The sequence below is a fragment of the Aspergillus brasiliensis genome, assembly GCF_001889945.1.
Source record: "Aspergillus brasiliensis CBS 101740 unplaced genomic scaffold ASPBRscaffold_2, whole genome shotgun sequence".
Taxonomy (NCBI): Eukaryota; Fungi; Ascomycota; class Eurotiomycetes; order Eurotiales; family Aspergillaceae; genus Aspergillus; species Aspergillus brasiliensis.
The window spans coordinates 3,742,656-3,769,648 of record NW_027137443.1 but is presented as its reverse complement, the minus strand read 5'-3'; the positions used below and the strand labels follow the sequence as shown (position 1 = coordinate 3,769,648).

Genomic DNA, 26,993 nt, shown 5'->3' with positions numbered 1-26,993 from the left:
CACCAGCTCAGTCATAAGTAGTAGTGGCATTCAATATAGAATCTTGATGATGGTGGGCCACGGATATAGATTGATCCATTTGCGGGAACGGATAATATATATTACGCCAACATATGCAGGATATACTAGTAATAACTCCACAATCTATGACATCGAATAGTATACAAGGCGTTTGTATTGCGCCCTTATTTCATGAAGTATAGCTGATATACATTATCCAGTCGCCTATTCGTGACATTCTTCCCGTGCCGTCTACGTGAGCACCACTACGAAAGGCTGATCTGGGTCATCAATGTGTATCTAGGCTATGATACATCGAATGGATGATGGATGTTGAAATCCACTTCTGTACCAACTCAGCTGTGGCTATGGGAATATATTTCAGTCACAGGCGATAACCAGTAAGGTCATGTTCCACATGTCAAACCTCAATGAGAAGCAAATAACCACTGAGCCCCACAGAAGACAAACTTAAATCCAACGTATGAACCCAACATAAGAAGAGGTGTGCAAAGCTGAGTTTCAGATCATTTATCATTCTCAACACGTCTGAATAACCGGTAGTCCTTGTACGCTGCAGATAAGGCTATAGAGTGGCATATAACGATTGCTCATTGTACTCACACAAGCATCTATTCACAGTTTTCCCGGCCCGGCAATGCCCATGACCTACACAATGCATTTGATCGAGCAGACAAGGTATGGCAACAGTCGCGAGCAAGTGACATCCCTGTTCTGTAATCTATACATACGGGGCCGGTCGCAGTAGTTGGAATCTGCAGTGATACGTTTGTCAGCGTGTGCAGACTTAATAGACATCGTTGACTTCAGGAGACAGGGCGCGGGCACCAAGAGTTTCTCAAGTGCCTGCGTCCTGCATATGCTCAACGTCTTTTAACTATCAAGTCTGATTCCACTGGAGATCGCCCTATATATGGTTTGTCGGTGCAATCTGTCGTCTAGCATTTTGTGGCATGTTTGACTTGGCACCAACGAAGGATTACCCTTCAAGAAACACATAAAGGCGCCTGATCCGTGTCGTAAATGTTTTTCCAGATTCATAGCGGGGCCCGGGCTCTTTCTTGCACACCTGCCTGATGCTTGTTACATTTCGGACTATCAGTTGTGAAATATCTGCGGCCGCTACAATCTGGACTTCGACTGAATTGCACAATGTCAGGCAAAAACTAGTGGTATTAGTGAAAATTGATACAGTGACACTCACCTCTGCGATGCGAACCAACTTGCAGACTTTCTGTACTAGGAGGTATCTGAGCAGTCAGTCGGCTGATGACCTGAACTTGAGACGGGATCGAGACGGTAAGCACATAGCTTCAGTTCGGAACGACAACGTATCAATCACAACTTACCTTTCTTGTAAAGTCGTTTCGCAAGAAGAAAATCAAGATAACATCACTGGAATAGGGTTTGCGAAGGTAGACAGTAGCAAGGGCGCATAATAATAGATGAATGATCACGCACACAGGCCTAATAGGAGAACTTTAGAGCCCTTGTTCTTCTTTCAATAGACACACTAGCAAGTGCCAGAAAGGAAGACTGGGAGTGTTGACGTTAAGCATACTGTAGTCTACAACAAGTTTAGCAGTCGGATTTGCAATATCCATGACAAAGAGAATGACTACCCAATACAGAAACGGCTTAGTACTTGCAGTAGCTTACTTTCTCGAATTGGGGGTAGTAGAGGCATTCTTTCAACAGATCTGCAGGGCGGAGCTGGTATGCTCATTGTGTCTAAGATCAGCGCAAGCCCTTGACTCATTGAATGACTACTTATCCTATTTCGTATCGGCAAAACCAGACCAGCCTGTCCGGTCTGACAGGGTATCCAACTTCAGGATCTGGGCCCTTCAACTGAGGCCACGAAACCCCGACGTATGTGCTAACAAGTGTAAAAATATTTTACATGCAGAGCCATCCATAGCAGCGAACAAGCCCCCCACATCACGGGTACCAGGCTAAGCTTATGCGCTATTACACTGCACATGCAGTCAAGGATACTTCGGGGTAAAGACCGGTGCAGGTATATGGCTCACTATAACCCCTCGGCTATTATCTTCTAGCGCGAAGAGCGGAATCATGGAGGGTCTGGCCTACTTAGGACCAAGTAGCGCATGCATCAGCTTGATAATGGCACACACAGCACCCCACTGGTAGGTTGAAATAGCACCCAGAAGACATCTATTTGCATCCCACTGTCATATCCCACCACCTAAGTGCCCACACCTGCTCTGCTGCTCGGAAAACCCATCATGACCGAAAAAAGTAGCGACGATGTGTCCCAAGTACAGATCCCTCTTTCTCCTCCCCCAGTCAAACCACCGCCTGACGGGGGGCTGAAGGCATGGACTCAATCTGTCATGGGCCATCTGGTATGCTTCAACACCTGGGGCTACCTGGCCAGCTTCGGCGTCTTTCAATCTTACTACCAAAATGCGCTGGGGGTGTCCGAGTCCGCCATCTCGTGGGTGGGGTCGATTCAAATTTTCCTCATCTTCTTTGTCGGCACCTTTTCCGGCCGCGCCCTTGACGCTGGCCAGTTCCGTCTGGTCTTCTGCGCCGGCGTCCTCCTGCAGGTGCTGGGGGTCTTCATGACCTCGCTCGCCACCCGTTACTGGCAGCTCATCCTCGCCCAGGGACTCTGCACGGGGCTGGGGAGCGGCTTACAGTTCTGCCCGACCATGGGCCTGGTGGCCACGTACTTTGACCAACGACGCGTCTTCGCGGTGGCCTTTGCCCTGGTTGGCAGCGGGACCGGGGGCATGGTCTTCCCCGGCCTGGTGAAGGGCCTGCTGCCGACGCTCGGGTTTGGCTGGACGATGCGTGTCGTGGGATTCGTCATGCTCGCCACCAGCCTCCCAGCCATCGCTCTTCTACAGACACGACTCCCGCCGCGCAAGTCCGGACCTCTCGTGGAGCTAGCTGCCTTTCGTGAGCCCGTGTACACGCTCTTCATCGTGGGGATCTGGCTCAATTTTTGGGGCATGTATTTTGCGGTGTACTACCTGGGCGCATTCGGACGGACGGTCATTGGCTTCAGCTACTCCGAGTCCACGAACCTGATCATTGTGCTGAACGGCGCGGCCGTCCTGGGTCGATTGGTGCCCGCATACTTAGCGTCCTTTCATCTGGGTCCGCTCAACACCATTATTCCCCTGGCGGTGGCCGCCGGCGTGTTGATGCTCTGTTGGGCGGCGGTCCACTCCTCAGCGGGGCTCTATGTCTTTGCGGTGTTGTACGGATTTTGCGCCAACGGACTCCAAGGCATGTGGCCGCCGACGCTGTCAAGCTTGATTACGGACCTGAGTAGGGCTGGAACACGGATCGGCATGGGGTTCACCATCGTCAGTTTCGCGTGTCTGACGGGGCCGCCATTGGGCGGTGCGCTCGTTGCCAAGGCGCATGGTTACATTGGAGCGCAGATGTGGGCGGGCGTGGCCATCTTACTGGGGGCTTTGGTCCTTCTGGGCGCGCGAACAGCTAAAGTAGGATGGCGTGTTCCAGTCAAGGTGTGATTGGTGATGTTTGGGAGAAATGGGACGCGGTGAGCTTGTTTGTGAGGAGGCTTGGCGGGTCTCCTGGGAAGAGAAGCACGAGAGAGAGAGAGAGAGACAGAGAAGAATCCGAGTAAAATTGTGTATCTACAGACCGAGAAAACACCGTAGAAGAATAGAAAATATTGTAAATGACAGCATAAGCGAAAAAAGTCCTTCTCTGTTCTCGCTGAAGTCCGTCATCCGAGGCATTTCCTCCCAACTTCCGCTCCATTCAATTGTGCGGTCTTCCTGAAGGATGCCCAAAGGATTCACCCCCGGCTGCCAAGTCGTGATGTCTTCTTGGCATCACGGTCATTCCGGGCCTGCGATGAAATGCGTGACCGACCGATGCGGAGAACGTCGTGGCCCTGTGAGATCTGCACCGCGACTGCATCTCCCCGATCTCTTCCCCTCATCCGTGTAGCTGCATCCGCTGCGTCCTCTTCCGTGCATGAGGGGAGGGCAGAAGAAGATGACGAAGACCAATCATCACTGGGCTCTGCCACACGCTTTAATTTCCTGCGACGCGCATTTGCAGGAGTTGATGGCGTGCCTGACTAGGCAACACCCTATAGATGCGAGAACATAAGTGTCCGAATTTTGTCATTGCCTCGATCCAAGGCAAGTCCTCCGCTGACACCATTTCCAGACATCATTCGCGTAAGCATCCCTAGCGGACGAAGGGATATCTCATTTGCATCACGAGTGAGGTGCTGATGGAAATCACTAGTGATTGGCTGGACATAGCAAGTGCTGCCCTCATGTTTAACTGGCCGAAGAACCTGGAGTCGGCACAACGTATACGCAGGACTTTTGCGTACGCCGAATTCTATATTTAACCACTGTGCGTTCTTGGCGACAATGATCGAGATGCGAAAGTCTTATTGGGACCTGGTCCAGTCTCCCCGCAATTGTCCCTTCAAGCTCAGCTATCCTATGGCGTATCTATATTTGTAACTGTTTAGTGCGCTAGATGTATTGCCCGTCCTTCCTATCTTAGTTAAAGGCCAGTCTCCCGCCCACGCCGACGGCGGCTACATCCGGATGATGAAGGTCCAATCCCATTTGAGCTGCACGTTATGCAAGGCCGGCTAGCCAAGCACTAGGACGGAAACTGACCAACCCTACACGGGCCCTGCAGGCCCGATCAACCTTGGTGGTGTGTCTCTCGGGGCCGATCTTTTTGGTTCGGAGTTTGAGGAGGATGGACGATCTGCACTTGTTCCAGACCTTCATTTCAGGCTAATAGACATTATAACTTTCTCAGCTTGCCAAGACAACCATTTCTGCAGGAGTGAAGAAACCCAGGGGCCCTTAGGTAGGGCTGTGCCAATTCTGCTCCTCAGGCTTACTATGTTGGGGCTTCATACTGGATGTCGGAAAAATCACAGTCGATATATCCAATTCACTTGCATGTATTAGAGGCCATCATGGCGGTGCATGACGCCATATTTTTACGTACAAGAATTGAATAGGACAAATTCTGCAGCATAGCGACCACCCAATACGAATCGTGAGGGTCGCTTAGGCGTATAAGTGTATTGAATGCATCTTTCGGGACCTGTATCATAGCACGTTCCTTAATCGTCTGCTTCCACCTTCCTTGTACACTATAGGGTAGTTCATTCTCCTTGTTGACCGTGTAGACAAGCGTATGTCTCTACCAATTCGTGACACCGAGGCCACCACGTGAGCCAGTCTTACACCGTGAGTCACCATTTCTTTGCTACCATCGTAAAATCCATTTTCATCTGTATGAACACTATACCCTCACACGCGATGGATTCATCCCATGCATCCTGCCCGCCGCACGTCCTGGACCAGACATGGAGGGTTACATTGTGATTCGGCTTGAAGCGCATCCGAGTGTCGTGTAGAAAAGTCCACCAGTCGCTGAACCGAATGGCGTCTGTCGTCATTGTCATTAGAAGAATCGATTTTGTAACAAGATGTATTCTCGACGATAACATCATCCCTCTCGGCACGGTTTCCCTCTTTTAACGGACGTACTCGGCGTTCAGTGCCCCCATCACGAGGGAAAGCAGAAGAAGATCAGTGGGTCTTATGCGGTGTAATGGTGGTGTTTAATTGCGAATCTCTTTCTCCTCTCCCTCAGCTTACCGCTTGGCAATATAGACTGGCAGCGGAGCTACTGGATGAGGGGGTGGCTTCAGAGGCCGTGGATGTTGCAAATGGCCATGTGCTGACTCCCGGACTATACTCGGACGACGGGATCTTGGCCTTTCTGATCAGCTGTATATTGTGGCCATTCGTGAGACGGACTTTTGAAAGGCATGTCGAGGCTGGTTAAGGGATAGGATGCAGCTTAGTCTAAGAATAGCCCTCATTGTCTGTTCTGTTTAGGACCAGCATGCTCGAGTTGAATGATTGGCTATCTACCCAACTGTGCTCGTATCCTGAAAGGATAAATACTTTGTTGACATTGGCACTTGTAATGATATTTCTCTCTGTAATTGAACCATCACTCGTCCTTGACCGTTCACAATGGGTTCATCGTTATCCTCCGCTACCAACTCCTCGACAGAGGACATTGTCATAGTAGGCGCTGGCGCCAGTGGCATAGCAGTGCTCCTTCGTTTGATCCAGCATGCTAAGGATGGCAAGCAAATCCCTCCCATCACCGTGGTCGAGAAAGCCTCGCCTCCTGGTCCAGGACTGGCATACTCTGCCGCTTGTACCGGCACGATCCTGAACATGCACACGGACACGATGGGTCTATATTACAACGACCCCAAGCATTTCACCAGGTGGAGAAGCGAGTTAGCCAGTGGGCCTTTTCCATCCCGAAGCCAATATGGGGACTACCTTGAGGCGATGTGGTCCGAGATACTTTCCCAAGCCCAATTGTTAGGCTTGGACATCTCGATCATTCAAGATGAAGTATCTGACATTGACCGTCATGACGATGGGAGCTTCACTTTGTCACTGGCAGGTGGGAGCCATCTTGCTGCCCAGTCTGTCGTGTTGGCCCTGGGAAACTTCACATCAACCTTTCACACACATCTCCTTGATAAACCGGGCTTCTTTCCCAGCCCGTGGCCAACATCTCAACTCAAGACCATCCCCACCGATGCCTCAGTCCTCATCATCGGATCGCGGCTCTCCGCTGTTGACGCTGCGCTGTTCCTCTCCAAGAACGGCCACAAGGGCCCGATGACATTCATGTCGCGCAGTGGCCGCCTCGCCAAAGTCCAGGGCGAGCCTGAACCCTACCCGCGCCGTTACACCCTTCACACCTTGGCCCGAGACATCGAGTCGAACCCAGCAGACGGTCTTGTCAAACTCACTACCAGCCTTATGGACGAAATCGACGGTGTGAATAAAGGGGATTGGACCTGGATACAGAAACATGCGTCCCCCTTGGCCGAACTACGGGCAGACCTGCACGCAGCAAAGGAAGGAAATGTCCATTGGCAGACCGTCCTCCGCCACACAGCCCCATTAGTCGAGCGGTACTGGCGTTGTTTACCTCTCGAAAGTCAGAAACTATTCATGACCAAGTTCCTCACTCCGTGGATGCGATACCGCCACGGGATGCCGGTGCAGAACGCCCAGCAGATACTCAACCTGATGGAAACGTCTCAATTGAGTGTTGTGGCAGGAGAGGCTGTCCACTGGGATGATGAAGAAGGTGTCTTCATTGCCCAGACTACCGCCGGACCCATCGAAGCATCCTATGTCATCGAAGCGACTGGGCAAGAGAGCCATCTGGATCGCATCCCATCGCCACTCGTCCAGTCCGCCGTCCAAAAGGGACTCTTCACCCCGCATCCGATGGGCGGGGTTGACGTCGATTTCGACACCCTCTGTGCATCCGAACCCGGTCTATACACCATGGGCTCGCTGACCCGTGGCACGCACTTCTACGTCAGCGCCATTGATCGCACAGCTGCTCACGCGGCCCGCATCGCCGATGCACTGGTCGGAGAGCCTCCTGCCAGGCCATTGCAGATCGCCATCTTTCTCGGTGCAGACGTGGCCTCGCACATGATCGCCAGTGACCTGGTTCCGCGGCTCCTGGCCGAGGGCCATATGCCCTTCGTCTTTCTGGACTCCAGCAGACAGGCACCGCCTGCCAACGGGACTGATACGCGGCCTTTCGACCTGCGCGAGCTGGAGTTTTTCGAACGCGAGCTGTACCGCCAGCATCTCTGTCGCAAACTGAAGGAATACAATTTCAAAGGCACACGGCACATGACCGTTGAGCAGATGCAAGCCACATACGGAGTCTTGGTGCAGGAAATACCAGGCTCGAAGGGTGCCTCGGTTGGCAAATTGTTGCAGAAGCACTTCATCGACGTGGGCGTATCCCTGCTAGGGGGCGGGGAGCTAGCTCAGGATGTCAATAAGTACTTTTCCTCTCCATCTCGTCATCTCCTAGCTTTGACTGGCGGCATCCTCCCGGCTTCTGGAGGTACCAAGAACGCCGGAGTTCACTTCGGGTACGCCCTTAGTCAAGTCCAGGAATATGGTCAGCTAGGCAATGTGGTAGATCGGCAAACATCTCCAGTCGGACCCTCCACTGCCCTGCTGGCATGTGGGTTGAAGCAGTATGGTATTGGAGTTGAGATGGTATTTGATGCGATGAAGCTGGTGAGTCGGGGGAAGCCCTTGAGCGAGGGGGCTACCCACACATCCCGCCATGGCTATCTCACTGCGGATGAGTTGTTGCAATATTATCATAGCAAAGGCATTAGTCTGGTGGACGGTGATGGTGCTGTTGAAATGCTAGTGGAGTCGTTTGTACCCCCGGAAAAGCGAGAGGTGCTGCGAAAGGAGTTGGATGAGGTGGTGCGAGAGTGGTATGCGAAGGAAGGAGGAAGGGTTTCTAAAGAATAGGTAGATTATACAGGGAGGTATTGTAGTAACGAAGCAATAGCCATCTTCTAGCCTCAATGGAATGATCTATGAACTGTATGAAGTAGTACCAGTACTGTACGAGTTGAATATCAGCCCGCTCAAAGCTTTTCAGATTTCATTTCTTCGTCCCTAACTATGCCTTGAAGCGGAAGAGAGCCTCCGCATTGGTCTGGCAAATTTTGCGCAGGTCAGACGGGCCAATCATGTCACCCAGTGCCTTAACAAAGTCAGGAACCCGTTGCGAAAAGGACCTTATCCACTCCCTATGTTTGAATTGCAATCTGGGTTGGAGGCAATGAGAAGAGACCAGAGATTGCAATCCATACCTGAGTCCGGAACATCTCGCCAACACTTCTTTTCAAACCAAAAACATTTCTATCAAACATAGCATCATGGGCAACATCTCTCCTTGGTGACCCGTGGTACAATGCCTGCACTTTCGGGGATTGGAAACTCGCCCCTCGCTGGCCAAACACAGATGCCAGGATAACGGCAGTAGAATATTTGGCGGATATGGTCATAGTAGCCACTCGGATCGTCCAGGAGGTGGCACATAGTCTGCGTCGCCTCCGCGGTCTGCAAGGGATATAACGCATCAACAGCGTTCACACTCAGGAGCCCTTGGACGGACTTCCGGAGAGCCCGCCATCCGGGACCGTACTGCGCTACTAGGATATGGGTCTCATTGGGGCAGATGAGCTCCCCACCAACGTAGTTATTCGGCCGACTGGAATAGCTCGCTCCTCTCTTATCGAAGAGTCTGGCACAGTGTCTCCTGTGAGCTCGCTGGTTCCGCGAGGGAGGGGGTGTCCCGCAATTGCTCGACTTACTCCTTGACATGGCGATAACTATTGAGCACTACGACATTGGCCGGGCCAAGCTTCAGCCCGATTAGGGTGCCATATTCATTGGTCCATTCCGTCTGTCTAAGAGTAGTAATCGGTCAACCTAATCCTGGGACGCACTTTGCACCGATGAAGACCAACCGAAGGAATGCTTTTCGGAGTGGCAGTTGATGAAGGTTACCGAGAATAGGGAGTCCTCGGGGACCGGGGGGGAAATTCTTTGGTCGCTGGCTGGCGACGGCATACTGTAGGAGAAGGACGATAAAAGCAACTGCGATAGCTCCGAGGCACAGGCTAACCGGGCCAATTCCCAGATTAAGCAAACTCAATAACGCCATGACTGTGGATATAATTCTAAAATGCTCCTGGCGTAGACATTTGACTTACAGGGTGTCCAGCGTTCTTATCCAATTTAAATCACCTCGAGTCATGACGAAGCCCCCGCATTTCCCCATATTTCCCCGCATGCTGGCAGTCTACCCTAACTCCCTAACGTCAACTGCAGATCGCGTGGGGATGGCGGGACAGTGTCAAAATGCGGGACCTACTTTTGTGCAGCATTAACCTTGGATCGAGTCAATTGTTCGGGACATTCGGCGTTGCATTGGGTTTTGTATATCGGGGTTCGGTCTCTTGGCGGCCCAACGGCATGAGGCGATCTCCAGTCGTGTGCCGTTATCCGACCACCCTTCAGCCGGATTCAGCATTAGAGGCTTTCCAAATTATTCTTCAGTGTATTACCGGCCCTCCTCTACATCTTTATAAAGGTGCAAAAGTTCCATCCCCTTTTTTGTTACTCACGCTCAATCTCACTTTCTGCCACTATCTTCGCCAAGAGCCGTTCACGATGGACAGAATTGACACCCACTGCCACGTAGTTCCCGACGGTTGGAGAAAGGCATGCGAGAAGTATGGGTGGGGAAAGCCCGATGGCATGCCTGCCATCCCCGTGAGTTACCTTGAACGTTCACAGTGGATTTAAGGAGGTAACTGATAAACGACACTAGGCCTGGAGCCCCGAAGGACATATTGCGCTGATGGATAAGCTGAATATCTCTAAATCGATTCTCAGTATCACGTCCCCGGGCACGTACCTGAAAATTGACGATGACGAATTGGCAATCAAAATCACCCGGGAGACCAATGACGAGATGGCAGAGATTTGCGCGAAATATTCCACTCGATTTGGATTCTTTGCTGCTCTCCCATTGCCGAACGTGGAGGGGAGCTTGAAGGAGATCGACCGGGCGTTGGAGCTCGGCGCCGCGGGTTTCGCGATCATGACGAATGCGCAAGGCTATTACCCTGGCGATCCCAAACTAGACCCTGTCTTTGCCAAGCTCAACGAGCGGAAAGCGGTGATTTTCATGCATCCCACGGAATGTTGTACCCCCGGCCATGCCGGTGTCCCCAGGGCGTTGGACCAGTATCCGACCCCGATGATGGAGTATTTCTTTGACACGACTCGGGCTGTGGTCAATCTTCTTTTGACGGGAACAGTGGACAAGTATCAGAACCTGACCTTCCTGGTCTCTCATTGTGCTGCCACCATCCCGCCCCTCGTGGAACGGTTTACCGCATTTGCCACGCTGATCTTGGGGCGGACCGATTCCCCGTCGAGTGCCCGAGTGAAAGAGCTCTTCCGAACCCGATTTTACTTTGACCTGGCCGGCTTTCCGTTCCCCGACTTGATCAAGGGGTATTTGACCGTCGGGGAGCCGGGCCGGTTACTGTATGGAAGTGACTATCCATACACCCCAGAGAACGCTTGCATTGTCCTGAGTGAGAGAATGGAGGCAGGCTTGCGGGAGCTGTTTGATGAGGATATGATCAAGAAGATCTATTCGGGGAATGCCCAAGAGATCTTGAATATGGAGAATTCGGGTTGAATATGATTTGAATATAAAGAATAATCAAAATGTATTATTATGAATAGTCTTGCTTTTCTCTAGATATTTTTTTTTTAATAAATATGCAAGCTTTGTGACGATTATGTTATCGTAATTTCCAGGCTCTCACAGCCAGCGGCTTACTATGTGTTGCGTCCCGTGATATATATCTACTAGTATAACTACTAGTAGTAGGACGGAACCTATCTGAATCAGTAGTCAAGTATCCTCACTGCCCGATGAGGGACTCTCAAAGATTTGTAAATATATAAGACGATTTGTTTATCTGATACATATAATAATATCTTCAGCAACTGAGATTATACTCAAGCAGCACACGAAATTGCATACAGTTTCCCCATCTGGTATCGGACTATTCAATGTTCCGGGATGCCGTCCACAAACAGCTTAGCGTCTCCCCCATCATGTGTTCGATGGATGGATTGACTCTGAATCATCTGTTGGTCTTCGTCCTCTGCCATCGATGTCGAGTTCTCTCGGGGTGGAGATAATGCAAGCACCTCACAGAGGTGACTCCAATCATGCACAACCGTCGGGTGAAACGTTCATCGCTGGCTTGCTTGCCCTGTCGCTCTCGACATGCCAAATGTGATGGGAAGCGACCGAGCTGTACGCGCTGTGCTGAGGTCGGCCAGTCATGCAGCTATGCTCCTTCACGACGCGGTCTTAATTCCCGGCCATACCTAAGAGATCATGCCACAAGCCATGGGAGCCCACAACAAGCTGCTGGCATAGCTGGGTTCGAGCAGTGTACGATGTTGTCTCTCCCGGCAGATGCTCCACCCATGTCTGCCATGCTCAACGTTGATTTGGGTGACAGCAGCACCGACTGCATTCCACTCTCAGAGAACTCTTCCCGGTCGGAGAATATCGCAAATGACCCTTTGATCCACTCCTACTACAAGAACTTTCACGTATGCCATCCATTTGTCCTACCAAGGAAACATCTTGTAGAACTATGTCAAGACCCTCGCACAGAGCATGGTCTTGCACCGTTGCTTACTGCTATGCGCTTTATGGGAAATATCTACAGTGCCCGAGAATGGTCAATCCCACTCAAAGATAGGGTTGAATCCACCCTTTCCAACCTGGGGCCATCTGATCCCATTCAGGTTCAGTGTCGCATCTTGTACTCCATAGCCTTGTTCTGGTATGACTACAAGGCGGATGCAAAATCACAGTTGGACCGCGCCGCTCAGATCGCCATTGACCTGCAAATGTTCAGGGCGGAATTTGCAGCGTCCCAGGGAGCCACCGATCAGGTCTGGAGGGAATCCTGGAGACGCACGTGGTGGACGCTGTATATTGTGGACGCCTACTATGCGGGCACCCTCGGCACGATGAACTTCAGGGTCATGGACCTTGATGTGACCGTTGAATTGCCCTGCGACGAGTCCGATTACGAGTTGGGGGTAATTCCCATCCCTAGAACTCTCGAGGAATTCAATCAGCGCGAATTCATCACCGACAATGTTCACTTCTCCTCTTTCGCATACCTCATTGGCGCCGTGCAGTGCGCCGCGTCCGCCATATCCATAACCCCCAAAGTGGCCACCGTCGAAGATTCTACGCATCTGATTCAGGCGGTGGACTGTAGCTTGGACGGATGGCAACTACTATTGCCCCGGGAACAAAAGCACGTCATCAAGGGGAAGGGCGAGATTGACGAGCTTTTGTTTCAAGCACATCTGCTTATCCATGTGTAAGTTTCTTGTTTCTTCCTCGCGAATCCGGCCACTCACTAGCTAGATCCACCGTTGGCCTCCATCGTCCATTGTCGGCACTCAATTTCAACGCCATTGAGAAAGTATCCAGCTGTGCCCGGGAACCGCCCCGCGACACACCCACGCCCGAGCTAGTCAACGTCCATACCACCCGGGTGTTACGGGCGGTCGAGGCCCAAATCCGTCTATTAGCTTTACCAGCCCCAAGATTCCATCACACCCCTTTTACGACCTGTATGGTCAGCGAGGGGATGTTGGCGCTCCTCTCCGCTTGCAGTACGCTTCTCAAGGGCAAAGAGCTTGCCATCGCCAGAGACCAAATCCGGATGACGCTGGGGTGTCTCAAGGTGCTGGGGGAAGTCTGGCCGCGGACCGCGAGGAATGTGCGCGAGATCCAGACGATTGCTCGGTGTGTTTTGGGTTTGGGGAAAGGTTCCAATGATTGCGATATGCGTGGGTCAAGTGATCTGTCGTCTTTGGATACACAAGGGGTAGATCCAAACCCCGTCATAGACGGTCTATCGAAAGACAACAACGACCTGGGTGCTGCACTCTCTACGATTGACGATCTATGCGGTTGGTACAGTGCTGGAGATGCAGATGACTTTCCATGGGGAATGATTGATGGATTATGAATGACTAGTTGGTCGTGGACTAGACCATGAAAGCTAAACGAGCTCAAAAGGGATACATTTGGCATTGACCTCAGACAGTAGGACTGTCAGATCGCAAGTACTACCTTCCCGCGCCCATAAGCCCTCCCATTTGCAACATCATACGCCTCCCGTGCCCGACTAAGTGGATAGATGTCTGCCACGAGAGGCCGGACCACTCCATGACTTGCCGCTTCGGCAATAAAGTGCAATGCATCCGGACTGCCCCTGACAATGAAAAAGAGCGCCCGTACCTCATTCTTCCGCAGTCCACGCTTCTCATGCTCCTCCACGAAGTTGAAGCTCGCCGAATCCACTGAAACGAGCACTCCTGTCTCGGCAACATATCCCCAGCATTTTTCCAAAACTTCTCCACCGACCGCATCAATGACAACATCGAATTTTCCATGATACTCATCCAGCATGCTATACTCCACGACCTCGTCGGCCCCAAGGCTTTGAAGAAACTCGCGATTACGCGCATTGGAACTACTAGCAGCGACAACCTTCACCCCTGCTGCTGCGGCCAACTGCACGAGATATACGCCCACTGCACCCGCGGCACCAGTAATCAGCACCGAGCACTCTTTCTTCGTAGCAGAACGGGACAGAATCTCTTCCACCGTGGGTCGGGCAATCCGCGCGTGCTCAAACAGGGACTCGTAGGCAGTTTGCGCGCTGAGAGGGATTGCAGCCGCTTCGGCGAATGTCAATGTAGAGGGCTTCCGGACCACCTCATCCTCCGTGACGATGGTATATTCAGCCCAGGCGGCTGCCCGGGATGTATTGGTCATGCCGAAGACTTCATCGCCGGGTTTGAACTTGCTGGACGATGAGAACGTCTTGACCACAATACCGGCTACATCGTTGCCTAAGATGGCATACTCGTGCTCGTATGTTTCAGGCCAAGTGAGCATGTCCCGAATGACGGTTGTGGCTTTCACGCGGATGAGAAGCTCTCCGGGCGCAGAGGGCTCGGGAATGGTGACATCACGGTCTAGCCGAAGGGCGGTGGAAGGCGCCGGGTTCGACGGGGAGTAGGGTGTGGATGTTGGGGGAGCAGGATGGAGACGGATGGCTTGCATGGTGCCGACTAGAGAAGAGAATGTGATGGAAGGATACTACGGACGCTTAGAACCTGGGTCAAGTTATAAGTTATATAGTAAGAGTGCGGATGGTGGTTGCATCACGTGCTTGCATAGGCTATGGATAGGCTATCGGGTATGACAGAAGACCGATCCTTGATATCCGCTTGCACTGATTAGAAGATAATTCAAGGAATGCAACACACTCGTAATGCACTTTTACAAGCTAGAACCAAGCTGAACCTCACGCGGGGATTCGCTTTGATGGGAATCGGACAGAGACCTGTCTTCAATTCATGCGGCGCGGGCGCATAAGACCCAAGTAAAGCTGCACGTTGACAATCCAAGCACAAGCTGGATAGATTTCATTGGGCCAACCGTGACTAACTGAGATACCGCCTCATCTAGCCCTGATGATCAATTCTTTAATTCTCACAGCCTTATCTGCCGCGGAAGAAATCCGTCTCGTTTAGAGATGGGCTGGCAACCGGCACGTTGCCCACCTAACTAGCGGATGGCTTTACTATGGTGATGCCTACGGACTGACGCATACCATTTCCTTCATTAGATTAATCAAATTGGATCTAGAGAAGCTAATATCCAGTCGCTATTCTCTCCTAGTTCTATCTTACGTGCATCGCTCTGTCCTCATGTCACAGTCTTGGGGGTGTAAGCCGTGGCCCGCTAACTATAGGCCAAATCCCGCAGACTAATGCAACAAGAACCCGGGCTAGCTCAATTGGCAGAGCGCACGTTTACCAAATTGACGTGAGGTCACAAGTTCGATTCTTGTGCCTGGGCTTTTTTTGCAATTCTAGTCGTTCCCGAGATTTTTGGGGGCTAAATAACGATGAAACTGCATCGTTTCACTACTTTCCAGCGTGGATTGATCTATGGGTAATGATACTGCTTTCAGGCGGTTTTTCTAACTCCCTCTATAGTGTACTTGTTTACTTAAATATTCTATGAGACACGCTGGAAGTTAAATATTTTATTGCAGAGTAACAGGTGCTATACAGGAACATGCCATCTCTGGTGATAAGGTCACAAGGCATCGGGATATGTAGACCACCCAATGGACCGTATCGACTCATTCAAACTTTTCCTCCACTCAAGCATCATTGCTCTTCCGGTGGAATCACTGTCGTCTATGTGCATGTCGCATTTCAGTACCAGAATCTGCGCCAGCCATACCCTCACGTACTGTACGAGCGGACTTGTGCTGGCCTCATACCGCTGGCCGAATCCCAGTGCACATTCGCGCGCATCCTCTTTCCGTACGCAGTTCATCGCTTCCCGGAGAGTAGGTATATCTGCGACGTACGTATCAAGGCGGACACACTCTTCGACCAAAGATAGTGTGCTGGACACAAACCTGGTGTAGCGGTACGGAGACTCCTTGTGAAACTGAGGAAACGGGAGAAGCAGAGCTTCTAGTTGGAGTCTGGAGGGAAGAACAGGAGGACTACGATGTGGGTCGTTCATCCATTCCTCGGTTCGCAGTCCCTGTGCGAATGCAATGATTCGTTCTGCAATCGGCAGTAATTCAGTTCGACGAAAAGGCTGGTTGATCCCTAGCGTGGAAAGTAGGTTTGTAATTCGGTCCAGGGATACGTGGACCTGATGGCCCGCCAAGTTGAAGGGATTGCGAAGAAAGGCCTCTGCACATATGACTATCTCGTCCGTGAGATCTTCATGTGTGATGCCATTTGCAACCTCAGGCGGTGTGTTTATCTGAATGCCTGCGAATGCGACATGCAATGACTTCATTTTAGCATGATGGTAGAACCACAGGTTCCAGTGAGATCCTGAGTCCCGTGTGCGCCACAATCGGTCTTTCGCAGCCAACTTGTCTGCGATGTGCCGGAGCCGTATGCAGTCAAGATAGCTTAGAATCCAAGACCTGTACCGTAGAAGGAACTCCCGGGGCAGGTACTCAGACCAGCACTCCATCATTCGATGAATCATATCGTGCGCAAAAGGCCCAAAGTCAGTCACAGACTGCTCTTCGGGCGATAAGTCGACTTGCGCAAGGAACCGGCGCATCCATATATTATGTTGTCTCGTCGATTCGTCCAGAAGGGGTAGAAGTGCCTTGTAGGTGTAGTGTTCGTGGTATTTCGAAGGCAATTTCAGGCAGGCTTGAGAGACAAACAGATCGAGAAGAGGCCGTTCATACTCTATCCTTGGAAGTTTGGCGTTCCCTGGTTCCAACCATGATCCACTGGCGCTGCTTTCGCTGGGCACCGCGGCGTAGGGTGTGAACGATATAAATATTTCGTAGGCTCTCTCACTGTCATGGTATTTGTCAATAATATCCAGCAGAGCCGTGCACACCGTTACCCGGACATCGATATGATTGCTGGCGTGAAAGAGGTCCTTCAAGGCCTCAACGACGGAAACGGTGGTTGACACGCCAGATATGCTCTCCGCTAGCATCGTAGCCAACATCTTCACCGTGGTGATCTTGATGATTGTCTCTCCGGATCCCACTCCACCGGCGTCTGAGCTTGTTGGCTGTTTCTGCTCTTCCAGTGACTTGAAGACATACGCAGTGAAATCGTGTACTACCCGCTCCCTATCTGAGCGACTGAGGACCTTGGCCAGCGACGAAGGAAAGGCCATCCGGTGCCACGACGAAGCTTCCGGGAACAGCTCAAGCGCTTTCAATCCTAGCGTCGCAGCCAATTCTGGCCGGTCTGAGCGCCGCACCAGCGCCATTGTTTCGAATGCAAATCGCTGAACTAGGCCATATTTTGGCGCTGCGCTGGGAAGGACATGGAGAGTGTCCAACAGAGAGAGCGAAAGGTCGTAGAGGAGGGAAGGCGGTACTATTCGAACCAAGCGAGCAAGTAGGGACATAGCTGCGGTCGCAGCTTCTGTCTGATCATCAATCGTGGACAGAAAGTCGTAATCCAGGTGCACTGGCGGATACCGAAGGATCTGTGTATTCTCGGGGAATGGCTTGGACAAGATGCGGTCCGTATTGCGGGCTAAACCGTTGAGAAACAGCATGGCGGAGGCAATGAGAGACTCCCGATACTGGCACGAAAAACTCCAAGGGCTATGTTTGGGCCGCCATAGATCGAAGGCTTTGGGCTTCTCAGGCGATGACCAGCTGATGTGGGGATGAGAATATACCAGTATTATATCTAAACACCTGTCCACCTTGTGGGCCAAGAATCGACGTTGCAGCAAGGACCCCTTCCAACAACCTTGTGCACTTTCGCGTTTAATCTCAGATCGGGGTTCCCATTCAAGGCTTGGTGAGTCGTGCGACATGTTCTTGAATATCTCCAGCGAAGGCAACTGGGGAGGGTCGATGATCCGTGCCAGCTTCCGTAACCTCCTGGATCCCAGCAAGGAGTACATATATTTCTTGAAGATCTCCAGATGCCCAGCAGAAGACGGAATTCTCTCCGAGTAGTGCCTCCAGATCTCTAGTATTCTTGGGCCTCGTTCATGCACCGGCCACTGGCCGAGGTAAACCTTTATGGCAAATGTCAGACTATCCACCAAGGGTTCTAGGTCTTTGTCGTCCTCCTTGACCTTCTGGAGGAGTACGGCAGGATCAGAAAAGACGATCTCGGTCACTCTCTTTTGGACAAAGCCGCTGAGCCCTTGATGCTTTATCACCGCAATCGTCCATTGCGGCGAAGGAAGCAAATACTGAAGCGGCAAGCCTCGCGGTAGCCCCTCGGGTAAAGATGCGGTTTGTGGGCTCCGCAGCAGACGCTGCTTGGCCCAGAGATGATCTCGCTGTTGGGCTAGCGAATCAAAGAGCCTTAGAATCGAAGGTGGTGGGTTCAGTGGGCACTGCATATCTGTAAGCGGACCGGACAATGCTCCCCAGCCAAGGAGGTCGTATCCTTCCGAACCGCCCAAAGTTTCATATCGCAGCAGTATTGGTATGATGCCCTCGAATAGCGTGTCCACCACGTCCTGTTCGCTTCCTAGGCCACGATAGCACAAGCCCTTCGCCGCGTGTACGCGGCTCGAAACGACGAGCCTAAGCAGCCGGCCAAAATTGCGATCCTGGGGGCTTTTGTACCACGGCTCTTGGGTAACTAGAAGGGCTTGTTCGAGAAGATGAGATATTACCTCGTCAGCCATGTGTACATCAGCCGCGAGTGCCTCTCGAGTGGGCGACGTCACGCATGACAGAACGGATGCAACGTCTTCCCGATAAATCCTTCGGGCGAGATCCGGTCTCACGAACTAGAGAGATATGTCATGTCAGCAATCCGTATGTAGATGATGAGACAGAGATTGGGCGTACCGGGTCCCGCAGGAAGCGCGGTGTCCAAAAGATCACCTCCTTCAGAAAGCGAAGATTCCGGCTCATCGTTGCGATCGTGATCGTGAGCTTTGCCCACTGCAGCCGGTCGCCGGCGTCACGGGCCTTCACGGCCTTGCGTTTCACATCCTCGAGCACTGTGCGGGAGAGATAGGCGTCAGTACTATTCTTGATACAGGGAAGGAAGTATAGCTCACATTCATGGGCGATCGACTTCGCATGATCGGGTTGTTCTCTGTTTACGGCTTCGAAGTGGACTCGGAATAAGCTGTCCCGGAAAGATGCCGAATCCCCTGCGCTTGCTGGCCACTCAAAGGCGAAGGACTTGATTGGGCTCTCTTTTGGCGACACTAGTTCTGCGCGCTCGAATAGCCATCTTGCATCACGACCGGGCAGAGATAGGATGAACGACGACTTCCATGGCAAAAGCTGTTGCTCCTTCTCGGACGGCGTAGGCTGATCCAGATCAATCTTTCGACACTCCTTACATATGATCTTAAACAAGGGAAGCTTTGCCTTCGCAACGGTCTTAGGAAGCAGCAAGTTGAGGCACGGCTCAAACTGTTCGGATGATAGCGAGCTCAAGACCGTTCGGAGCAATGACTCCAAGTGATCTTTGTGGACTGGTCGCGGTCTGGAGGGATGCACTTGCTCCCGATAACGTGCAGCCGGCGCATCCGAGACCGACTCTAGATGTGCTTCTGGGAAAGCAGCGATGACCCAAAGTTCTATCAATTTGTAGATTAAGGGTGTCCAATCGCTGATCTTCCGTTCCGCATGTCCCATGAGCGGTAGTGCCTGCTCCAGGAAAGCGATAATCGCGTCGGAAGACACGTTTCGGCGCCGGGCAGTGGTGAGGGTCACGTCGATGCATCGAGCCTGGGTCTTCCAATCGACCACGCGCGCCTTTTCCGAAACATCAGAATCGCTATGCAAAAGGTCCAGGGTGAAATCCATCGCTGCGAAAATAGCTTCCCTGCCTTGACCTATCTGAGGCTCGTAGGCCTCAGGCGACGTAAGCAAGTCGGTGAGATGGCCGTCCAGTAAACGCTTCCTGAACGAGGAATGAGCTGGGACTGACCCAATGACAATGTCCCTTAGTAGTGGCACGCGAGAGACGAGCATTTGGCGGATCAAAAAGCCCATCAGGTCGTCAGACAGGGGTGTTGAGACGAGGGTTATGAGAGTGGCTTCGCCGGACAGGTTAAACAGCGGCATCACGTCCTCCAGCCGCAGTAGCTGTCGAGATTCCTGCGACGGTAACGAGTCGAAGAAATTCGGCACCAGCAGACGAAGTAGTTCATACATCGCTTGCCGTTTGACAGGATCACTGGTGTTCGAGCAGGAGCCGATGGCTCTTGCCAGGCTCCTCGCCTCCCGAATGCTGAGCTTCTCGAAGATCTCCTTCAGACCGGCTGCGCCGCCCACCGCATCCCAACCCTTTTCTCACCAGTCATCCGTCCTCATGGCACATTTCAGCACGTCTATGCCGGCCTTGCGCACCCCACGCGAAGTTTCGTCGCGCAGAGCGTCCCCAAGGACGCATGGAAATTTCGAATGGGCGAGAAATAGCCAGACGGCAAAGATCTTGGGGGTTATTCCTCCGTCATGGACACATTGCAGTAGATACTGGTTGGTGCTCAAGACCTGTGTCTGCGAAACCCCCTCCGAAAGAAGAGAGGTGAAGTAATCTGCCGCCTGTTGCGGGCCGAACCAGGGAGTCAACACCGAAGGATCGACTGCCATGTTGTATATCCCATGTAACGGAGAAGGTTAGGGATAATCCGAAGAGATAGTGGAGGAAGGACGACCATGCGCCCTTTTCATTGTTGCCTCGATCGTAATGAACGATAGCAGGTGAGTCAGAATGAGGGGAGGAGGAGGATGACCAGGCGATGATAATTTACGGCGAGGCTGGCAGGACCGGCGGGCTCCCCAAGGAGTTTAGTCTCGGACCCACCCTCAGTGCATTAGTTCATTGTTTAGTTCATTAAATATCAACATCATGACTATTAGTATCGGATCTTCCCCGGCACCGTTCTGTGATATCATCTCACGGCCTCTGTTGAGAGCATACGGCATTATCCACAATGACACTCCCATTTCCACCATCCCGTCGGGGAGAGGCGAACCTCAGCCGCGGCCGACTCATCGACTTCAACCGCGATCTCGAGGGGAAGCCACTCTACCATCCTATTTCTAACCCTCACGGTCTGATCGACATATCCGGAGCGTCCAATGAGGGAATGCGTGATTACCTGCAGCAGTATTGCGACAGCAAATGGAGCGATCGGTCAATTTCAAGCTTCCTGAAATATGGACCTGTGGCGGGGCCTCCTGGTAAGCTACTACTAGGGACATTACAACCTAATTCTGGGCGTTAGGCAGCCAACGATTGACTGATCTTATATCTTTGTCTTCTTCAGATCTCCAAAATGCTGTTAGTACCTTAATCAATGAGTGGTTCCACCCAGCCATACCCATTCAGCCGTCCCAGGTCCTCGCAACCAACGGGGTAAGCTCGCTCATTGACATGGTTGCGTTCAACATCGCGGAAGCCGGCGAGGGAATGCTGATTCCAGTCCCCATGTACTCCATGTTTGAGCAAGGTGTTTGTGCCCGGGATCAGCTGACGATCCTTCCCGTGCAAACGGGCAATATCCCCGACCAATTCAGCGCGGTGCACAAGGACGCCTTCATCGCCGAGTTCCAGAAGAGCCTGGACGCCGCCAGACATAACGGTATTACCGTCAGAGCCGTTTTGATCAGCAACCCAAACAATCCGGTAGGCCGGTTCTACTCGCGCCCTACACTCGAGGCGCTTGCACACTTCTGCACGGTGAACGGCCTCCATCTCGTGGCGGATGAGATATATGCTCTTTCAGGATTTCCTTCGCCAGATGATCATAACCTCCCGGGATTTACGTCGGTCTTGAGTCTTCGTGAGAGTTCTGAGCCCGGAAAATTGATCTCGCACCAGAACATCCATTGCCTGTATGGTGCAAGTAAAGACTGGGCAATGGCAGGTCTTCGACTAGGGTTCCTAATCACAAGGAATCCGGAACTTTGGGAGACATGCAGGCGTTTAGCGTGAGTAGAAAGCAGAAAAAAAGCAACAACATTGTCAGGGTTGACGCAGATCTGATTCCACTCTATCCAGGCTGTTTACATGGGTCACACCATTCGCGACCAAATTCTTCACCGAGTTCCTCAGCAACCCCGCAGATGTGCGACGCTACGTTACCCTGAACCGGGAGCGCCTGCGAGCCAAATACATCTCGACGACAAGCCTCATGAGAGAACGAGGAGTCCCATTCACTAGTGCCAATGGCGGGCTATTCATCTGGATTGACCTAAGTGCGTGGCTGTGTCATTTCCCGGGCCACGATGATCCGAGGATGCCGGGCGAGACGCGGGAGATGCAGCTGTGCAAGTACTTGATCAAAGAGGGCGTGTATCTCAGTATGGGTGAGCTCAGCTTCGCGCCCTCGCCTGGCCATTTTCGGTTTGTCTATACTAGTCCTGGGGATGAGAGTCAGGTTGCCGTGCAGAGAATCGCGGATGCCTGTGAGAAGTTGGACACTGGCTCTGAGTGGCCAAGTGTAAGATCCATTGAGAGGTAGAAATTGGAGCTTTCAACTAGGAGGGTTCCTGTGCGCGAGCGTGGCCAGCAGGGGAGATCTTTGAAGAAGCTTTGGGGAAGGCTGTTTTGTTTCTGATATTTATATCTCCTCTTCATATCATTCAGTGTGTAAAGGTGAACTTGATGATCAAGTTGAATAAGAATCTCCTCCGCACCATTTGTAAAGTGGTCAGCATTCGCTGACTACTATACTCTCGTATAATTGGAATTCATCTGCAAGTCTGAGCCACCCGTCACCCTCACCAGAAGAAATTGCTTCAATTAGGCTGGTGAGCAAGCCGGAAGATAGGCCTCCATCTGACCTCAATGCAGCCAAGCAAATACTGTAGACAAGCTAAAAGAACAGGGTATACCTAAATGGGAAAACGGGAGCGAGGACTGCATCAATACTATCAGCGGAGAAACCGGAAAAGTTGTTTATCTCTTCTTGGTTCTGCCTCTTGAGAGGGCATCACTGCAAAATGCTTTGTCTCCTTCAGATTGTCGCACGCGTAAAAGCCTGCAAAGGCAAGGGCCATAGCAATGGCCGCGATGAGTAAGTAGGCCCACTTTTTCAGGTGTTAATAGCAAAGTACCTTCTCGTCAAGGGCAATCGGCACGTACCTCGCCCACTTCAGTGTATTTACTCATTAGCCTTGTCTGGGCGTCATTGTGTCCAGAGAACTGGGACGCCCCCTTCAGAATTTTCTTCACGATTCCCACGACTGCAAAGCCATGATAGAGGGCCGTGAAGACAAGCATAGCCGGAATAATGCACATTATGCCCACGTACCGAAAACCGATAGCGGCAGGAAGGAACAATGGTGAGTATGACTCGTATGCCGTCTGATTGAGGCGGTTCTCGCTACCAAGAATGATTGAAGTGTCGTAAATCCGGCCAGTGTGTCGTATGGGTACCATAAGTTGGTGGGCAAGTAGCCTGTGAACCAGGTATTGGAGAAGAAGACGGGCATTATAACACACAAACCCCAGACGGCGAGGGCAACAATGATCTCAAAAATGATGAAAAACGGTGTTATGAATGGGTCCAGGGTTGCCAGCCACTGGTAATCAAATGTGGTAATAGGGTTGAAACCCATGTTGAAGTAGTATGTTCCGGTTACAATTGCCAGAGCTGCACTGGTCGGCTTGATCCACGTCATCCAGTTGAGAAACGTCAATGTGGGGAATATTGTGTTTGGAAGCCAGTTGTATCTGCAAGTTGCACTCAGCCTATAGGTATTATTCTCTGGAATAGGAAAATGCGCACATAAATGCGATACCAAAGACACCAAAGAAAAATCGAAATCGCGAAATCGTCCAACCATTGGCAGGGGCATCGGTGTGCGTAAAGAAGGCCCGGTTCGTGGAAGGTTGGGAGAGGACGTAGAACCAGACCATACTAGGCTCATAGACCAGGAAACCTCTGCACATCTCGGCCAGGCTGAAGCTTAGTAGCTGGGTACTTAGCATCATACATAAACCGTAGCCCTGGCCATGGGTGGTATTGAATTAGTAGGTGTTTACCCTCATATGATGGGTGGATGTCAACGAACAAAGCTTGCAGCCCAGGCGTTACCAAGATACATCGGCAACCGTTGCATGAAGAACAATAGGGATATGTTCGGGGTCGCTAGTGAGAAATCATATTTAGCACAGCGATCCACATTTCCCGAATCATCACTATCTAGTTGACTCTGCCTACCATAACTGACATTGGCCATCACCGTAATAAATGTCTGCTCCTTCACATTAAAAGGGCCTGGATTCAGGTAGAACTCGATCCGTGATCCGCTCAAAAAGACAGTGCTGGGTAGGATCGACTCTGCAATCTTTCCTAACCCGAAGCCAACGAGCTGCGCCACAGTAAGCTGTGACCGTGATGGCGGGCTGACGAGGTGCAAAGAATTGGTTGATTGCCGACAAAGCAATGCGCATACCAGACCTGAGACTATTAATACTATTGTTTTTCTGAGATTCTATGAATATATTTCTAGAACAGGAACTTACCAATAACCCATGCTAGGATGGTACCACATGTGGTTATACAAACACCCTCAAGAACATTATATCCGCTGTCTAGTCGACAACAGATGAAATGATTGAGGATCTGCAGCCATACGAAGGTGAAGCACAGCGCTAGCTTAGCTGCATTGGCCAAGCATTAGGTTCCACATGGTTACTCTGAACAACGGTGCGTCCCCGGGATTGAGGGGACGTTCCAGTATTGCCGGCGTAGGTTGCCCCATTTGGGTTATATCAAATATTTGTACATACTAAAACATAGTATTGGATGTCGTGAATGAAAGAAAATAGTATCCAGTATACCATATTCCATCAAATTACGCGGGAATCGGTCGCTCTATCTCGGGGTCAGATGTTGATCCCGACAAGGTGGAGAAGGGAGTATTGCATTCTTGTGCCCGGAGTCAGATGAAGGACAATCAAGCGTCTATCGAGTGTTAGAGCCTATAGGTTAGAGCCTATAGAAAAAGTCGATAGGAGAATCGCATATAGTTCACTTTCTAGCGTCTCCCACGCCTTTATCTATTAGGGTACGGTGGTACCATACATACCGTGCACGAGTCATGGGCTACACCGAGCATGCAATCATTAGGCCGCTCGCAGATGGCCCAGATTAGACATATGTCACAGTTGAACGCTCTATCTCCAGCACGTGGGACGTCAGTTCGTTTCGCTCGTCAGTTGTGTGACGAAAGACAGCGAGATGACTTACCCTGTCTCTCTTTCCTTGACTTTGCGCTTGCGCTGGCACATTTCCAGAATTTTCTCTCCCTGTTTGAGTAGAGAAGCCCTTGATCGTATTCTACTCTGCCTGGAAAGAAGACCGGCAGCAAAGCAACACCTGCTTTGGGTAATAATTTCTCCAATTCCATCAGCGCGCCCATGACATCTCGTACGCCGTCTTCCGCGACCACTGGGCCCAGATCTGTGTCTGTGTCTGAATCGATTGGGTCATTCTGTTTCATTCTGGTTTTGGCTTCACTGGTCTGTTGGTAGCCAGTGATAGTTGGCCGCCTCTGGTATTTGCGCAGTTTTAAATTAGCAGCTTTGGGATTGATGATTGCTGACGAGAACCAAATGTTCTGCAACATTCCTAGTCCGCCCACGCCGACAAGATACCACGGATGGTCGTTTAAGCCCGACACCGTAATGAGCAACAGGGACCATAAGATAGTGAGAGTCAGTAACACCCAAAACGTCTCTGGCCGCACATATGGACGAGATGAAGACATCGCTTCCAGATCCCACGCGCCTTGGTGGGACTCGACTACCATCACATATTGATGCCCGTTGCCCCGCGTGAGAGCAACGGTCTTTGATTTCCACAGTTTCGGTGCTGGCCACTTCTCTGCGGCCCATTGTGGTAAAGAGCCAGTAACGACTGCAAATAGCGTCCCTGATATCGTCACGAGAAATATGCCCCAATCGCCATTGACAATCCAAGGAATTGCCGCTATGACATTTTGAACGATGATTGCTATCCAGCAGAAACACCAAGTCCAGCTGATACCGGGACCCTTGTCATCCACCGCATCAGCAACAAAGATATCAATCTTTAGTGACACCTTGCCTGTAGATCCCAACGGTGCCATCTTTGAGGTACTAGACGACCGATCCACATCTGCAACGCTACCTTCGTGGTAGCGTAAGAGATGACCCAGCACCCAGGAATTGTTCTCGCGCACATAGCCATTACTCAAATTAATAACTTGCGCGGCTATGTCAGGACTGGGCATGAGCCGGCAATCACCGAAAATAGTAGCGAGAGACGAAAACGCGTAGGCCACCCAACCAAAGGAGAATGCGACCGGTGTCAGATATAAACAGAATGGATGTTCTAATATTCCTGGCAGAAAGCGAAAGCGTACGCCGAACAGCTGCGCCAACGCCCTTTGCACGATATCACCACCCACCAGCATAAGCAGGGACATTACCCCCGCTGGGTTCGTCCACTGCAAGCGGAGCTCGCTCTCCACGGAGGTGTTTAAGGCCATCGTGCCGGTAAGTCAAGATCTGCAGGAATGAAGACTTGCTGGTATGATCGGGTTGAAGGTTTTGTGATACATGCGTGCTCGTTTGTATTAAGGGGTCTGCGATGCTAGGTTTGGGCCCTGTGCTATTCGAGTTCCAATTTACGCAATAATCAGCAGTCAGAACTGGTAGTTTGAGGCTCCTAGGGATACGGTTCTATCACACGCGTATGATCGTCGGATGAGCATGTGGACATTTTGAGGCTCCGCCAACCATGGGAACATTTCAGTTTACAGCCCTTTGCATACACAACATCTGGGCTGGACAACGCCAGGATGGACTGGACGTTATTCAAAAGATCCAGACCCGGCGATGGCTACATTCAGAGTATAATATCTTCGTGTTCAAGTTGAAAAGGTGTGATTA

The 26,993-nt window shown here is 51.5% G+C and overlaps 10 protein-coding genes and 1 non-coding gene across 11 annotated transcripts; 7 read left to right on the top strand and 4 right to left on the bottom strand.

Moving 5' to 3' along the window:
- Nucleotides 1–1,542: 1,542 nt before the first annotated feature.
- Nucleotides 1,543–2,125, top strand: ASPBRDRAFT_417009 (uncharacterized protein). The gene has a single exon (XM_067624629.1). It carries the CDS (start codon nucleotides 1,624–1,626, stop codon nucleotides 1,978–1,980), a length of 357 nt encoding a protein of 118 aa, XP_067483968.1. The 5' UTR covers nucleotides 1,543–1,623; the 3' UTR covers nucleotides 1,981–2,125.
- ASPBRDRAFT_39191 (uncharacterized protein) lies at nucleotides 2,051–3,800 on the top strand. The gene has a single exon (XM_067624095.1). It carries the CDS (start codon nucleotides 2,271–2,273, stop codon nucleotides 3,531–3,533), a length of 1,263 nt encoding a protein of 420 aa, XP_067483967.1. The 5' UTR covers nucleotides 2,051–2,270; the 3' UTR covers nucleotides 3,534–3,800.
- A 1,853-nt stretch (nucleotides 3,801–5,653) lies between these two features.
- On the top strand, nucleotides 5,654–8,433 carry ASPBRDRAFT_39189 (uncharacterized protein). Its single transcript, XM_067624094.1, has one exon. It carries the CDS (start codon nucleotides 6,060–6,062, stop codon nucleotides 8,412–8,414), a length of 2,355 nt encoding a protein of 784 aa, XP_067483966.1. The 5' UTR covers nucleotides 5,654–6,059; the 3' UTR covers nucleotides 8,415–8,433.
- Nucleotides 8,434–8,616: 183 nt separating this feature from the next.
- ASPBRDRAFT_204275 (uncharacterized protein) lies at nucleotides 8,617–9,618 on the bottom strand (the record flags this gene model as incomplete). Its single annotated transcript, XM_067621701.1, has 3 exons — nucleotides 8,617–9,195; nucleotides 9,266–9,361; nucleotides 9,422–9,618. The coding sequence occupies 3 exons, from the start codon at nucleotides 9,616–9,618 to the stop codon at nucleotides 8,826–8,828; spliced, it is 663 nt and encodes a 220-aa protein (XP_067483965.1). The 3' UTR covers nucleotides 8,617–8,825.
- Nucleotides 9,619–10,127: 509 nt separating this feature from the next.
- Nucleotides 10,128–11,169, top strand: ASPBRDRAFT_72588 (amidohydrolase family protein; the record flags this gene model as incomplete). The annotated part of the gene is made up of 2 exons (XM_067629174.1): nucleotides 10,128–10,229; nucleotides 10,288–11,169. 2 exons carry the CDS (start codon nucleotides 10,128–10,130, stop codon nucleotides 11,167–11,169), a joined length of 984 nt encoding a protein of 327 aa, XP_067483964.1.
- A 542-nt stretch (nucleotides 11,170–11,711) lies between these two features.
- Nucleotides 11,712–13,549, top strand: ASPBRDRAFT_52270 (uncharacterized protein; the record flags this gene model as incomplete). The annotated part of the gene is made up of 2 exons (XM_067626872.1): nucleotides 11,712–12,892; nucleotides 12,940–13,549. 2 exons carry the CDS (start codon nucleotides 11,712–11,714, stop codon nucleotides 13,547–13,549), a joined length of 1,791 nt encoding a protein of 596 aa, XP_067483963.1.
- An 86-nt stretch (nucleotides 13,550–13,635) lies between these two features.
- Nucleotides 13,636–14,652, bottom strand: ASPBRDRAFT_116436 (NADP-dependent oxidoreductase; the record flags this gene model as incomplete). Its single annotated transcript, XM_067616980.1, has 1 exon — nucleotides 13,636–14,652. One exon carries the CDS (start codon nucleotides 14,650–14,652, stop codon nucleotides 13,636–13,638), a length of 1,017 nt encoding a protein of 338 aa, XP_067483962.1.
- A 724-nt stretch (nucleotides 14,653–15,376) lies between these two features.
- On the top strand, nucleotides 15,377–15,453 carry ASPBRDRAFT_t41. The gene has a single exon. It is a non-coding gene; the product is annotated as a tRNA-Gly (tRNA).
- Nucleotides 15,454–15,623: 170 nt separating this feature from the next.
- On the bottom strand, nucleotides 15,624–20,695 carry ASPBRDRAFT_72586 (uncharacterized protein; the record flags this gene model as incomplete). The annotated part of the gene is made up of 4 exons (XM_067629173.1): nucleotides 15,624–18,870; nucleotides 18,932–19,086; nucleotides 19,147–20,389; nucleotides 20,432–20,695. The coding sequence occupies 4 exons, from the start codon at nucleotides 20,693–20,695 to the stop codon at nucleotides 15,697–15,699; spliced, it is 4,836 nt and encodes a 1,611-aa protein (XP_067483961.1). The 3' UTR covers nucleotides 15,624–15,696.
- Nucleotides 20,696–20,989: 294 nt separating this feature from the next.
- ASPBRDRAFT_62811 (uncharacterized protein) lies at nucleotides 20,990–22,747 on the top strand. The gene is made up of 3 exons (XM_067628388.1): nucleotides 20,990–21,289; nucleotides 21,376–22,039; nucleotides 22,110–22,747. The coding sequence occupies exons 1-3, from the start codon at nucleotides 21,040–21,042 to the stop codon at nucleotides 22,570–22,572; spliced, it is 1,377 nt and encodes a 458-aa protein (XP_067483960.1). The 5' UTR covers nucleotides 20,990–21,039; the 3' UTR covers nucleotides 22,573–22,747.
- Nucleotides 22,748–25,304: 2,557 nt separating this feature from the next.
- ASPBRDRAFT_665446 (uncharacterized protein) lies at nucleotides 25,305–26,600 on the bottom strand (the record flags this gene model as incomplete). Its single annotated transcript, XM_067628727.1, has 2 exons — nucleotides 25,403–26,600; nucleotides 25,305–25,367 (listed from the first exon to the last, which is right to left on the bottom strand). The coding sequence occupies exons 1-2, from the start codon at nucleotides 26,588–26,590 to the stop codon at nucleotides 25,305–25,307; spliced, it is 1,251 nt and encodes a 416-aa protein (XP_067483959.1). The 5' UTR covers nucleotides 26,591–26,600.
- Between the last annotated feature and the right edge of the window lie 393 nt (nucleotides 26,601–26,993).

Excerpts from the sequence above, each read along its gene's own strand:
- ASPBRDRAFT_62811 (XM_067628388.1), top strand. The coding sequence starts at position 21,040 with ATGACACTCCCATTTCCACCATCCCGTCGGGGAGAGGCGAACCTCAGC. Across the intron at positions 21,290-21,375 it reads ACCTGTGGCGGGGCCTCCTG|ATCTCCAAAATGCTGTTAGT; the intron begins GTAAGCTACTAC and ends TGTCTTCTTCAG. Across the intron at positions 22,040-22,109 it reads GAGACATGCAGGCGTTTAGC|GCTGTTTACATGGGTCACAC; the intron begins GTGAGTAGAAAG and ends CACTCTATCCAG.
- ASPBRDRAFT_39191 (XM_067624095.1), top strand. The coding sequence starts at position 2,271 with ATGACCGAAAAAAGTAGCGACGATGTGTCCCAAGTACAGATCCCTCTT.
- ASPBRDRAFT_39189 (XM_067624094.1), top strand. The coding sequence starts at position 6,060 with ATGGGTTCATCGTTATCCTCCGCTACCAACTCCTCGACAGAGGACATT.
- ASPBRDRAFT_417009 (XM_067624629.1), top strand. The coding sequence starts at position 1,624 with ATGACAAAGAGAATGACTACCCAATACAGAAACGGCTTAGTACTTGCA.